Source organism: Corvus hawaiiensis, chromosome 9 (genome assembly GCF_020740725.1).
Source record: "Corvus hawaiiensis isolate bCorHaw1 chromosome 9, bCorHaw1.pri.cur, whole genome shotgun sequence".
NCBI classification, from domain to species: Eukaryota; Metazoa; Chordata; class Aves; order Passeriformes; family Corvidae; genus Corvus; species Corvus hawaiiensis.
The window spans coordinates 4,926,292-4,940,371 of record NC_063221.1 but is presented as its reverse complement, the minus strand read 5'-3'; the positions used below and the strand labels follow the sequence as shown (position 1 = coordinate 4,940,371).

The following is a 14,080-nucleotide window of genomic DNA, read 5'->3' as shown; positions in this document are numbered from 1 at the left end:
AATGAGTGTTTTGAATAGGTAGGTGCCTGAACTAGAAAATAATCCACTCATTAAAGTACAGTTATTCACTGACAACTAAACTTAGCAGCACAGAGTTCCATGTTTGTTATCCCTTTGTGGCTTTTGGATCCATTTTCTTGGTTCAAAAGATAAACTGAATACTTTCTCTAACTGCCAGGCCTCTCTGCTCCACCTAGATCTAAGGTTCCTGAGCAGGAGCCGCCAATTTCACTCAAACAATATTTTCTCTAAAAATAAAAAGTAAAAATGAAATCATTAATATCCTGTTATGCTTAACATTTTTTATATCAAAGCTGTTTTGCACAGGATTCTTTCTGGTTTTCCCTCTGTAAAGGACACAGCATGAAACAAAATTATTCAAACCAGTCTTAGAAATTCTTCTTACATGCTTGCTCAAGTTTAGTCTCCAGTCGGTTGAATCACTGAGAACACTAAATCCAATATTAAATTCTTACTGTGCTCTAAGTTATACAGCATGCAATTAAGTCAAGATGATTCCAATTGGATCTTCCAGTCCAAACTCCTGTTGTACTGGGAAGAAAGAAAAAAAGCTGATAATTTGTGCCTCTAAATTCATGTTCTCCCCAACCTGAATTTCAGGTTGAACAAAAAGAAAGGTCTCATTCTTCAACATGTCAGTCTCTGGAGAAGAGCTGTTACATGGGGTTTTTTGGCCCCAAACCACGCAAAAATAGCTTTCAGGTCTGGTGAGTCCTGCCACATGTTCTTGAAGTTGGTCTTTAACTGACCCAAGTGTCCACCTGCTTCAGGTGCTGTCGGCCCAGGCTCTCTGCTTAAGCCATACTTTGTTAAACGTAGCCTCCTAATTAGCACAGAGAGTTTTTTGTAGGTCAATATCTGGAGGAGCCTGTACTCTCCTTAGCTGTTCAGTCACTTTTAATGCAACTCGTGAACAGAGCTGCTGATATATTAAGGTCTGAGTTTTGCTTATGCTTGAGGTTGCTTTACATTTGTTCAGTCCTACAAAGGAGATAAATCATGTCTGTTTTCACTGTAAGGATCCTTTACATAACAAGCATTACTAGGGTAAGAATCAGATTCATAAAAATGTTGATAAGCAGAATTGGAGTTTGAATACATTCTCATCTCCATGCAGCAGTCAAATTGGCAGGTGTTTTGTCTGCTGGATTTGCATGTACAGACACCTGTGCTGAAGTCTGTGGTGTCCAAGCTCTTGTTCTTGAGCCACCAACAGATTCCAGGAGTTACAGACCAGACTTTCCCTCTTGCTTCCCTCTGCTTTTTGAGGAGTCTGTGCTACTTTTTTGAGGTTTTGGTTATCCTTTTCCACCCAAGCTTTTGCCACAGAGTAGCTGAATAAGAAATGTCCATGAAGCAGTCTTGTCCATGAAGTTCAGATTTGATCCCAACTCTGGAAAAGCTGGGAACGTTTTTCTCTTTAACAGTGTGCACATACTTGAATAACAGGTTATTCCTTTGCATGTCTTTATTTTTAATTGACACTGAGATGATTGAAGGTTTAAATTTCAAATACCACACATAAAGAGGCAAAGCCTGGTTTTCTCCCTAAGGGGTAAAAGGGATTGGTAACTATAAAAAGCTTTTTAAGAAGTATAACCTTTGTGCCTTTCACCATGGCTTCATGGACTCAGTTCCACTTTTATTTTTACTGGGAGAACTGGAAGCTGTGACACCACAAATATATGAAAGTGAGGAAAACAAGATCTAAATGCCAAAGCTTGTGAAGTGTTTGGTGGCTGGAGTGGGGAGTGATACTTTTGATGCTCAGTGTTTGCACAGCTGCTGCTCAGCAGTGAGAATGTGTAGCAGGCATGACAGGGCTCAGACAGAGGAGTACTAAGGTCTGTGTAATGCTGACATTTAATGCTCCTGTGTTTCCAACCGCTCCTTTCACAGGAATGTAGGATCCTGAAGAACTTTTCCTCCTTGAGGGCTATCATTTCAGCTCTGCAGTCCAACTCCATCTATCGGCTGAAGACCACCTGGATGTGTGTTTCAAAGTAAGCCTCTCCCTCAGTTCCCAAGGGCCACAGGGCTCAATGCTCCTTCTTTTCATCTTCTCCTCACTCTTCCTGTTCTGTTCCTTCACTGACATGGGTTCTGTCAGAAGAACCTCCTATTCCGGGGAGGCTCAGACCCCGCCTGTGAACTCCTCTTCCCTATTGCGGGGACAATCTGCCCTTGGGGATACTGGATTCTGTCCTTTTTTGCATACTGGGTCTTCCACAACCTCTCTCGAAAAACTATGGCACTAGCTTCTCACCCACCTCACCGCTCCCAGGTCACCATGATCTTTGCCTGTGGTCTTCTCTCCCATGAAGTTTGAGGAGTTCCAGCTTGTTACAAATCCTCCCTACTCCTCTCCCAGTGCTGATACTTACATAAAATATATTCTCAAACTACAAAATCCAGTATTGAAGGTAATATTTCTTCCAGGGGAACAATTTATTGTGTTAATAATATTTACTGCCTGCCCCACAGATGCCAGAAGTTGCTGTCTAGAAAATACGGTGTTCTGCTCATTCAGTTTTGGCAAAAATCAACCAGATTTCTTTGATTTCGATAAACAAATTAAAATACCACTCTGCCAGGCAGTATCCCTCTGTATTTCCTCTCCACAGGTGGAGGTGGGATTTCCCTTCTGCTGTCCCGTGTTTCTGATCAAAATATTGCTAATCTTGTGTTTATAGTGTTGGGCAAAAAACTACTCCTACACTTAAATGCTTCCAGCTTTCCAGAATGCATGGAACAGGGCAAAAATCAAATAGTTTGGTTCCCTCTCAGCTGTTTTTCTGTTCCCTTGTATGCCCTGACCCATTCTCACACCGTGCAGACAGTTCAAAGCCCTGCCCAGGGGCTGCTGATGGTGTTTCTTTGCTGTCAAATAAGGCCCGACTTTACGGGGAGCACCAGAATATCCCACCAAGGCTCCCAGGAGATGTGCAGCATCTCACTGGATGCATTTTGGTGCTGTTATCTTTTATAAGTCAAACTGTTAACGATTGATGAGAAAAAACCAGAAACTTGATTGGATTTAGAGTGCTTGCTAATGATGTAAATGATTTAATCTTTTCCTGTGCAGGGATATCCTGCTGATGTATGAAGAGCTATCTGAGATCTTCTCAGACCATGACAATTATCTGACAAGTAGGGAGCTGCTGATGAAGGTGAGAACCAGTGTGAGTTCAAATCTTGTGATCTCAATGAAATCTGAGGTTTAACCCTTTTTGAAACCAGCTGCCAAAGCTCATCTCTTCCTCAAGGACCTTACTTGGTGCTTTAGGGAAGAGCAGGCTGTAAAACCTGTAAAACCTTTTGCTGGGCTGAGAGCTGATTTCCTTGTTCCTGGAAGAATCAGTAGCTTTAGCCTGTAGAATATGGATAGCCACAACCAGCAGGCTTTGGCAGCATGATCTGGGTGGACAGCAGGTCTTGCAGCCCCTCAACCCATGAGGTCACTGGCACCATGCCACAGCTTCAGCTGAGGAATCAATCCAAGATGTTTATCCCATTATGCCGTACCTTTCTTAGAACTAGGAAGCAGGGCTGGGAATTCCAAAGGAACAGGCTTCCTACTCTGTGTGTGGCCAGATGGACAACAAAGAGGGCTCTGTCTGGAGCAGTTTGACTTGTGCACTCGCCTGGGTGAACTCCAGTAAGCTCAGGAGCCTGAAAGGGGTGAGGAAGAATAGCAGGGAAAGGTTATGTTCTGCAAAAACTAAGGAATGTTTGTGGCAAGTTTTTTCCATTTACATAAAAAAGTTCCTATAAACTTGCTAACCGGTTCATTCTTTGGTAGTTTTGTCCAGCCAGTCTGGCATTTGTCCTTCAGCCCCTTGCCTTGGGATCTGAAACACTGTGTTTTGCTCAGGAATGGTGGGTGAACACATTCACATCTGTCAGTCTGTTTTGTTTATCATCCATTTATCAACATCTGTAGGTAAATTTTAAAGCAGGTGAGACCATAATAAGCATAGAGGGAAAATGTGTGTTCAGAACAGCCTATTTAACTAAGTATTAAAAGACAAAACAACACAGACTGAGCCCAGACCTCTGGCTCCCAGTAAATCACCCTCCAGCTGCCCTAAGTAGATTTGAAAAACATTTTGGAAGCAGCAAGAGGAGAAAAATTCCCCAGAATAGCTAGAACCTCTCCCCTGCTTTTCATCTTGGACCATTTGGAGGATTAATATCCACTGAGTGCTAAAAGACTTTGTTTTCCTTCACTATAAATAGCCCCTGTAGGGAAGCCATGTTTGACCTTGCCTGTCCATCCTGCAAATCCAAGTGTGGAGCAAACAAAATGCCATCAGAAACAGATGGGGTGGCACAGAGAGGGAGCAGTGTTCTCTCCTCCTGAACAGACATTAATAATGATTTGTGACACACCTATGCAACCACTGGAAGAAACATGTAACTCCAACATCCCCTGTGCATCCAGGGAAATAAAGGTTTAAAGACCTATGCTGAAATATCTCATCCATTCATAGAAAAGCTGGAGTTGTGGGGATGGAAACCTACTCCTTTAATTTCCTGCGTGGTTTTGGATGAGTCAATAAGCCACAGTCGCTGGATCTTGGTGTTGCAGCATAAGAAAAACAACAAAGTGTTACATAAGATGGAGATGTTTACTTGTAGCAGGCCTGATTAGGGAATTTAGCAGCAATCCTGAGGTCAGGAGTGTCCGGACACCTGAACTATGTCTGAGCTTCTCTGATTTAAACTCCCAGGAGATTTTCAGCAGCCTTGGCTTTGGCCAAAGCTGTTCTGAGAAAAATTCCCTCATAGTCATCTTGTGTGATTTTTGTCTGAAATTCCCAATCAGCATCTGAGTCCCAGGAAATCAACACATGTATGTAGACACACGTGTGTCTGCACAGCAAATATTTTTTGCTGGCTTAACTTGTCTGGTTAAATGTACTTATTATTTTACATGCATGTAGTTGCTAGTTTACCACTTGGATCCTCCATTAACTGCCTTTAATTCTCTTCTACCTCACAGGAAGCAACATCCAAATTTGCGAATCTGGACAGCAGTGAGAAAGAAAATCAGAAAAAGTCACAGAAGCGACTGCAACTTCAAAAAACCAAGGTGTGTTTGGGGGGTTTTCTCCCCTTTTTGAACTGGTACCATGATTAACCCTAATTGGTCAATTCTATAAGAAGCAAAATCTAGAAAGGTCTTCACCAGAGTGAGTAGGCAGGAGATGATTGATGGATATAAACATGTGGTCATCACTTCCAGCTGTCTTGTTTCTGTCCTACAAGAAAGAGTTCCATTATCTACTCTTGTTACACTTTAGAGAGAAACACAATTTCCATGTAGTAAAATATGTGCTGCTGTAAATACTGGAGTTCTTGTGATAAAAAAAATTAGCTCTGGCAGAGCAGAAGTCTCATTTACTTTCAAACAAGCTCATGAAGCTTCTGACACACCAGCTTGAAAATTGCACAGGCTTCTACAGAGATTGCTTCGTAAAATGTGTCTGGGTTCTAGTCTGTTGGCGAAAATAGTTTTTGTCTCAAAGCTGGCAAAGATCTAAAAGGATGGGAGGAGAGAAATCTGGGATAGGGAGGCAAAAGTGCTGAATATGATTTTTGTCTGTGTATTTGTTTGACTGGAAAAAATACAGATCCTTTTGGATGGTAGAAACAAGTGTTTCCTTCACAAGTGTAGAGCCAGCCTGAACTCTGCAAGTGCTGGCAGTCTAGAAGTTTAAAGTGTGAATAATTAGCACTAAAATGCAGTGGATGGCTGGGGAAGATGGTCACTTCTTGGAGAGAGAAAAAAACTGTGGCTTGATTTGACTTCACTATCACAAGGTATAATCAGCCATCATTAAGTAAAAATCCACGGGGATGAAGCAGAAACTGCTCATACAGGCTGGCCAGGACCATTCCTCAGCTTCGCCTCTTGCAGCAGGTGACAGAGGGACCCTGTTCCTGGTCCTCAGTGCTTCTCCCACAGGCAGGGTTTCCTGGGGGACCCACTGTTGGGAATCAATGGGGCAATACTGTGATACAAAACCACTGGGTGATACCTGTGAGAGCATCCTGGTCTCACTGGAATTGGATTTAAATTCTAGATTATCTAATGAGAATGATGTAATGAAAGAAAACATCATTGTAAGACTGCTGCTTGGTTAAGCAGATTACTTTAATTTCATTTTCTTACACAGGAGTGTTCTGGAATTGTAATTATTCTCATTTTTCAGTTAATTTATCCAGCATTACTCTGCTCACTTGCAGGGAGTGATGCAAGGCACGGTCCCATACCTTGGCACCTTCCTGACCGATCTCATCATGCTTGACACAGCCCTTCAGGACTATGTTGAGGTAACTTGGGGCAATTTTGGAACGCTAAATACCCTCCCTGCCTCCCCAAATGAGTTTATCTGTTTCTATATCTTCTCCTTCTGCAGCTCTTAAAATATGTTTTCAAAGAGAAAAAGGAAACAATATGCAGTGTTATTAACCAGAACTTGTGTGAATTTGAGTGCATTTATCTCAAGGTACAAGTCTGGGTCTTCTCTGATCCCTTCTCTTTCCTTCCAACAGGGTGGCCTGATCAATTTTGAGAAAAGACGAAGGGTAAGTTGAATGTTCTCTGATTTTTGGTTTATTGATATCCTTTGGGCAAGGCCATTTATCTTTAGCAGCTGAACCAGACCTGGTGGCAGGAGACCTTTGCTTTCCAGAACATGCAGTTAGTAAATATCTTCCTTCTCCTGCAGGAAACTCTTTGTAGGTAAAAGGCTGCAGAGAGCAAACGAAGTACAGAGGACTGAGAAATAAATGATGTCAGTCTCTCAGTCTCATCCTTGTTGGTCAGAGATAAGTAATGTCCTGTAGGAGTAAAGGTGCTGGGGTTACCTTGGGCTGAATGAAGTCAGGCCACATCTCCATCCTGGGGCTTGAAAGCAGACCTGAACTTGGCTGTGATGGAGCCATTTCCTGCCCTTAACTGCTCAATAACCTGCCCTACACAATCCAGGGTTATTCTGGCAAAGTGTGTGTACAAATGCAGTTACAGAAGAGCAGCACACTCTGGTCACTTGCATTAAGGGGGTAGCATTTTATGTTCCTCTGGAGCAAGTGTGAGTGCACATTATGAATCCTAGGAAAAAAACCCCACCTTTATTGTTAGAAAACTGGTTCTTGAAATAGTTACTCAACTGAAACTGAACTTCACATCAAGCTAAGTTTGTCCTGGGTCCCTTGTTGTATGATTTCAGAGTACGAATGAATATCATCTTGTTTTCTAATTAGACTTTCTATATGATTATTTCTTGTCTTAGGAATTTGAAGTCATTGCCCAAATCAAGCTCCTGCAATCTTCATGCAACAGCTATTGCTTGATACCAGACCAGAAATTCATCCAGTGGTTCAGGAGGCAGCGACACTTAACAGAGGAGGAGAGGTAGGTCCTCAATGCAGCTGGCAAACCTCTGTTCTCGCCCCCCCCCCCCCCCCCCCCCCACCTGGGCAGGTCATGGCAGGGACATACAAACACTGGAGAGCACTAGTTTTAAAAACAATTATAAAGAGGTGAAATATCCCCTTGGGCCTGGTAAAATGCAGGCAGGACAGTGTTCCTCTTTGTGGGGCTGCAACCTTCTATGAGGAGGGAATAACTGAAGGGTTCTTGGATTTCTTGAATGTTGCTGCTGTGAGATGTACAACTAAATAATATTGTCTGCAAATATTCGCCTGCTGCCCTCTGCCCTGCAGTTACAAACTCTCACGTGAGGCTGAAGCAGCTGCTGATACCAACATCCTGTCTCCAAAATCCCAGAAAAGCATGGTGAAGAGGATCAGCACGTGAGTATGATGGGGCAGAGGGGGTTTGGAGTGGGAATATGGACCTGGATAACTCAAACAAGCAGCACTCATTTCATCAGCTGCAAAACCTGGCTGGGGATCCACACCCCTGCATTGCTTTTAAGGAGCAATGCAGCCTTGTGGCTGAAGCTGTTCCTTTGTGTTGTTAGAAGTAGTCATGAGGATTATTAATTATAAAAGAGACTAGAATTCTTCCTATGGTGTCAAAAAAAGGAATCATTTTAGTGCTGGATTATAATTCAGTACCTATTGTGTAATAACTTCCCTGAATGCAGCAGCAAAACAGAATAAATGAGTCTCATCTATTATTAGTCTAAATTGCTATAGACATGCAAAAATTCCTTGCAGGATTTTAGTATGAAAATTGAGGTTAGCAAAAAGGCATTTGATAGTGGAAACAATCTGCCTTCCAGCTGGAGAAGGAAAAAAAATCATGGGGATGTGGTCTAATTTGGTATAATACCACAAAGATTCAAACAGGAGGTGGGTAGAGGACAAGGCCATGCAGCTAGACATGAGAAACAAGAGGCTAGCAGGAATGCAGGGAAAGCTGCATGGAATAAAGCAGAGTTCAAAGACTGAAGTAAAAATATCTGCACTCTGAATGTGTTTTGCAAATGAATACTGTAGAAAAGCAGTGAGTGACACCTCTGTAAGCTGTATGAAATCATTAACTGCATGCTGATGCTCCCTGCTCCTCCACTTGGTGGGTCAGACCAGCTTGTTTCCTTTGGCACTCCTTTCAGGTCACTTGACCTGCATTTAGAAATGAGTGTCGGAGAGGGAGAGCCTTTAATTTACACTTTATGATCTCTTTATTGTGTGCATCTCCAGCCTTCTAGAGAGAACCTGGTACCTGTGGCACCCTGATAGAGGGCAGGAATTGGCAACAGGGTGAATTTGCCCTTTGAAGTCTATTAAATGAGCCTGAAAATGTGAAGAGACCGAAGGGGAGTGTTGTTCTAGTGAAGCATGAGCTGGTTGTGGCCTTGCAGCTGTGGGCACTCTGGGTCAGGAAGGTGTAGTGTTAGCCTGTAACAAAGCCTGTATAAATACCACAGAGGAAATTAAAACAATAGGCCACTCCAGAGAGGAAAAAACTCCAGAATGTAAGAGTTCTGAACCAAGGGACAACTTTGCTCAGCCCAGCTCTCACTTACTGGCTTTTATGCTTTCTTTCTATACTAGACTTTTTCTGGGCACTGATGTGTTCACCCCACCCAAAGAGCAACCCCCGAAGAGCTCTCCTGTAGGAGGGAGCTCTGGGGAAAGCACGGATTCAGCCAGTGTTTCATCGTGTGAGTTTAATCACTCTGAAACTGAGGATGTGTGTGTGACTCCCGTCTCTAGCCCTGAGGACCCTCTGAAAAAGGTACAGCTGAGGCCTCTGTATGCTGCAGGCAGCCCCAAGACACTTGCCCAAGGCTCTTGGCCTTGACTAGAGCATTGGTTTTAGTGGAATGGAGAGAGAAATGTGAAAAAATGGAAGTAATCCAGTCAGGACTCTTGAATAATGTTCTGTGTTGCCCCTTACAGTGGGTTTGTTCCTGTCAGGAAGCTTTTGAGCAAGGCAGAGGGAGAGAAAGGAAAACGCTGAGCAGGGGAAGGAAGGGGGCAGTTTCAAGGAGAATGGCAGCAAGGGAGTGGTGTATTTCCACTTGTGGAAGCAGGAGTGCCTGTGACACCCTCTGCTCCTTCCCAGCCGGTCCCAGCTGCTGGGACCTCGTGCTGTTCCTTGGATCTGCTGCCACCTCCTGGACAGCTCTTACTGCGAGGCCAGAGCAACCCCAGCAGCACAGAAATTGTCATTAAAAGGCTGAAATCAATCAAGTGAAGTTCAGTTTTCCTGGAGACAAGGAATCCTCCTGCCAGCAGGTTGGGCAGAGTGTGGGTGACTGAGGTTTTGTCTGTGCCGTCTGCTTTCTCCCGTTCTTCTGGCACAATGACACACCCAGACATACCAAATGTCTCCTTTGTGACAGCACTTTCCTTTCTGTTGTGCAGATCTCTGGATACCCCGTATCCTCCTGTTCTCCTGACTCTTCCATGAGCACACCTTCCTCAGGGGTGTCATCTTTACCCTCATTCCTGCTGGCCTCCAATGACGACAAGAGCTCTGTGGGCTCTGACAAGGGCTATGACTCCGACAAGGGCTCCATCAGCTCTGACAAGGGCTCGATCTCCAACAAGGGCTCAGACTCCAGCAAGGCCTTGGACTCCAGCAAGGGCTCCATCTTTGACCCTGGCTCAGGCTCGGGCAGTGGCTCCATCCCCACCAGGGACTTGGGCTCGGTGCTGAGCAGCGCCCCCAAAGAGCTGCCCGTGTACAACCGGCAGAGTGGTGGCTCATGCATCATCCGGGTCAGCATGGATGGGCTCCACGCCAGTGTCTACAAGAGCATCCTGGTGAGTGGCACAGCCCTGGGCTTGGCAGGTGTGTCCATGGCGGGTGACTGAACCTATCACTGCATTGAGAACACCCCTTCACTGAGCTGGCTCATCAAACCTGGCTGGAAAGGGAAAATGGCACATGGTGCCAATGCAGCATGTGTGGAGCCTAGTAGGAATGAGATGTTTGAAAACAGCTTTGGGGAAGTATCTAGTCTGGAAATTGAAGTCTGTGTTTTATCAAAAAGCTCCAGGTGAAGCACTGTGAGCACATTCAGGTTTTGACATAAGATGCCATGTTTTTCCTGGAGCAGCTTTCCCCAGGAGCTGGTTTCTGGAAACAGGGAGCTGCAGGGGCAGGAACTGACACACCCTTTAATTCTGCAGCTTTTCCCTGTGAAGAAGGGAGAATCTCCCTCCTCTCGCCAGACCAGCGGCTCCAGAATTCAGGCATTTCCCTCTCTGCTTATTCCAGACATCCTGATACTGCCACTGGTGCTGAACCATGGGTGATGTGGCTCAGCTCAGCTGGGGACCCTCAAGGCCTGCCGGGGAGAACAAACATGGTTCTCAGCACCTTTAGTTCCTGATTTTAATGGTCTCACCTCCCCAAATCCAGCCAGTTGTTCCCTGAGAGCCTGACGGATTTGGCTCCTGGGGAGACTGCAGGAGGCTCTGGAGGAGCCCTGTGTCTGCTCCAGATGCACTTCCACAGCACACAGCAAACCCAGCTACAAGGCCAGAAAGCTCTGCAGGATGTCCAAGGAAGTGCTTTGCACAGGAGCCTGAAAATAGCAGTTAGGGCAGCTATTCAAGGGGCTTTTGTGGCTGGTGAGAATGAGGTCTCTCAAAGGGAACAAACACTGGGATTTACTGCTGTCTCTTCTAGTACCGTATCTGTCAGCTTGAACTAAAAAGCCACCACCTCCAAATGTCATAAATACTAAGTTTAGTATCTGTCAGTGCCTGCCCCTTTGTTACTGACCCACTGTGGTTTTTTCAGTTCTCTGACATCTCTTCTAAGATCAAGCAGTCAGGTTTTCACTAATTATTAAATCACAAGAGTGAATGAGAAGAATCTCTCATTGCAACTTATCTTTCCAGATAACCAACCAAGACAGAATCCCTGATGTCACACAGCGAGCCTTGCTGAAGCACAACCTCGAGTCTGATGCAGTTGAAGATTACGAGCTTGTGCAGGTCATCTCTGAGGACAAAGGTAGGGAAGCAGAACTCTGCTGCTGCCTGGAAAGTTCTGTTGGATTTCAAAGGAAAGAGTAAAATGGGAAGCATTAGAAATGCCATGGACAGGTCACAGCTGCCAGTGAGATCCCCCTGGCCACTCAGAGGTAGTTTCTGTCAGCACAGCCCCCTGCCCACAGGCAGAGCCAGCTCCTGGGCTGCCAGGCAGACCTCATGTGTGCCATGCAGCCATAGAGTGACCACAGGATTCGGGGTGGGGGGGATGTCCTGCCTCCCTGGGACTAGGCCCTTGGATCCCACCCATCATCAGCCTTCTCTAGGAGAGGCTGCCACAGCCTCTTGCCAAGGTGAGCATGGCCTGGGCCCGGCCTCCCCGTCCTGCCCTGCTTCCTTTCCTGCAGGAAGCTGCTCCCGATGCCACTCTGGCAGAACAGGGAGAGGGCCCTGCCCATGCCATCCTGCTCCCTGTCCTCTCCCAGCTTTCCTGCAGCCGTGCAGCCCTCCCCACTAATGCTGCTCTGGCCCTGTTCTGCAGAGCTGGTGTTCCCTCGCGATGCCAACGTCTTCTATGGCATGAACAGCCACGTGAACTTCGACTTCATCCTGCGGAAGAAGGTAGAGCTGGTTGGCTGAGGCTGCACCTGCACTGCCCTCCTGCGTTACGGGGAATCTGTCAGAATTTCCTGTTGAAAATGTGCGATTGGAGCAATGGGCAGCCCTGGTGCAAAGGCTCCGGACTGCCACATTTGTCTTGAGGACACTTGACGAGCCAACTCTTGTGAGAAAAGAGTCTCCTTCGTGCCAGTATTATAGAGAAGATGATCATCTGAATTTATTTTTATAGAACTGAAGCAAGTTCTGAGTACATGTCTGCCTAAACCAGCTGGAAACTTTTTGGACTTCTTCTGCACCAGAGAATGACCCCTTTTGGATCTTTTCCAAAGAACTTTAAAATGAATGAACTGCACTTGCCTTTGCATGAACATCATGAATGGGACACACAAACACTACTTTGTGTTGGATGGAGATCTTAATGTCACGACAGGGTGGTTTCTGTTGGACTTGGTTAAGCCATGGACCAGAACTCGATGCCTTTTGTGTGCACTCCCATGTGACGGATGGACCTCCTCCCAATGTGCAATTCCTCTGCAGGAGGTGAACTTTGAACCTTTTTAAAAGCCATAAGTAAGACGTTGGATTGTAAGCAGCCCTGATTTGAGACACATGAAATAGATACAGTATTTCTGGTTCTGGTGGTAGCACTGTGCACCCCTGTGCAGATCTAGGAGTTATTATCCAAATAGATAATTTAGGACTGTTAATGATCATTCGTTAAAATAGAGTTTTATCCATGCCTGGGCCTTTCCCCCCCAGTTCTGTGCCACTAATTTGCAAAACTGGGCTCAGGTAAATTTTACACTGCAATTGGATGTATCACTTCTGTTTACAGGTAGGTAAAACAGACTGACTGTAGGTATATTGTACATCCAAGAGACCTACGGTAGGTCCCACAAGCCTGGTGTAGGTTGTAATCTGAACAATTAATGAATTCCTGTTGTATGTTTGTTTGGAGTTGTTACTGAGCCTTAACCTTTGCCCAGAGTTAGGGCAAGACTAGAAATTAAGTTTTCTCTGCTTTTGGTGTCTGTACAGTGCAGTTCCTTGTGTACATAGCATAGCTCCTAATGTATATAGTACTGCTCACTCAGAGGGTGTATAGCAGTGTTAAGCTGAAACGTGAATGTTCTGGATTTTAAAATTACACTTTCCAAATGTTTATATATGTTACGTTTTTAACTGCTTACCTGTAATCTTTATATGATAAGTATATAAATTGTTTTTCATTAATATTTGCCTGGAATTGGTCAATTTCCTTTTATTAGTCTATGTCAGATATGTAAAAGCACCTCACTCCACTTCCCTTGCGGTCACTTGAAGAAATCTTCAACTTCTCCACTTCTACTGTTTAACTTCTCAACAGCAAAGCCAAAGCCCTCCCAGTGCATCAGCCATGCACAGAGCCTGTGAGAGATAGGGATATTTTGTGCTATTTCATGAGGTTTCAGCTTAAAGATTTCCATAACTGGGTAATTTAGATTGCACACCAATTTTACAGCTTCTGCATGACATCATTCTCTCTTGGGCCACTGAATGACTTCTGAGGCTAGATAATACAACAGAAGTGCTTTTGAGTGTATCTGTTTCTCCCCATTGTCTCAATCGTGGTGTTTTTTCCTCCTGCTCTCCCAGTCATTACCTTGTTGTGTTTTTCCCTCCCTGCATAAAATACAAACATTGAGATAAACAGTTTACACACTACAGCCCCTTCTGCCATTTCACAAATCACTTCAGCATGAGGCTCTTAAAGCTGCCCAAAAGTCTCACACTCACTCCCTGAACTACAGCTGCCATGGCTACTTAAAGGCCTCTCATGTTATACAAAGGAAGACAAAACAAAGAGTACCTGAATCTGATTCTTAAACTGCTTCAGGCCACAAAACCCAACACTACAATCTTACTCCATTTCCTTCAGGATCAATACAATCCATTGGTGAACTTGGAATTCCATATGCCATATTGAGAGCACAACAGCACTTTTCCATCCCTAACCCAAAGCAAAGAC

The 14,080-nt window shown here is 44.8% G+C and overlaps 1 protein-coding gene across 1 annotated transcript in view; it reads left to right on the top strand.

Annotated features, from left to right (window-relative positions):
- Nucleotides 1–13,305, top strand: part of RGL1 (ral guanine nucleotide dissociation stimulator like 1) — a 57,155-nt gene extending 43,850 nt beyond the window's left edge. The window contains exons 8-18 of the mRNA XM_048312232.1: nt 1,921–2,024; nt 3,107–3,191; nt 5,027–5,116; nt 6,274–6,360; nt 6,583–6,615; nt 7,323–7,444; nt 7,756–7,845; nt 9,055–9,238; nt 9,871–10,272; nt 11,359–11,473; nt 11,993–13,305. Coding sequence (XP_048168189.1) covers nt 1,921–2,024; nt 3,107–3,191; nt 5,027–5,116; nt 6,274–6,360; nt 6,583–6,615; nt 7,323–7,444; nt 7,756–7,845; nt 9,055–9,238; nt 9,871–10,272; nt 11,359–11,473; nt 11,993–12,090 — 1,410 coding nt within the window. The 3' untranslated portion in view covers nt 12,091–13,305. The remainder of the gene's footprint in view (nt 1–1,920; nt 2,025–3,106; nt 3,192–5,026; nt 5,117–6,273; nt 6,361–6,582; nt 6,616–7,322; nt 7,445–7,755; nt 7,846–9,054; nt 9,239–9,870; nt 10,273–11,358; nt 11,474–11,992) is intronic.
- Nucleotides 13,306–14,080: the final 775 nt, after the last annotated feature.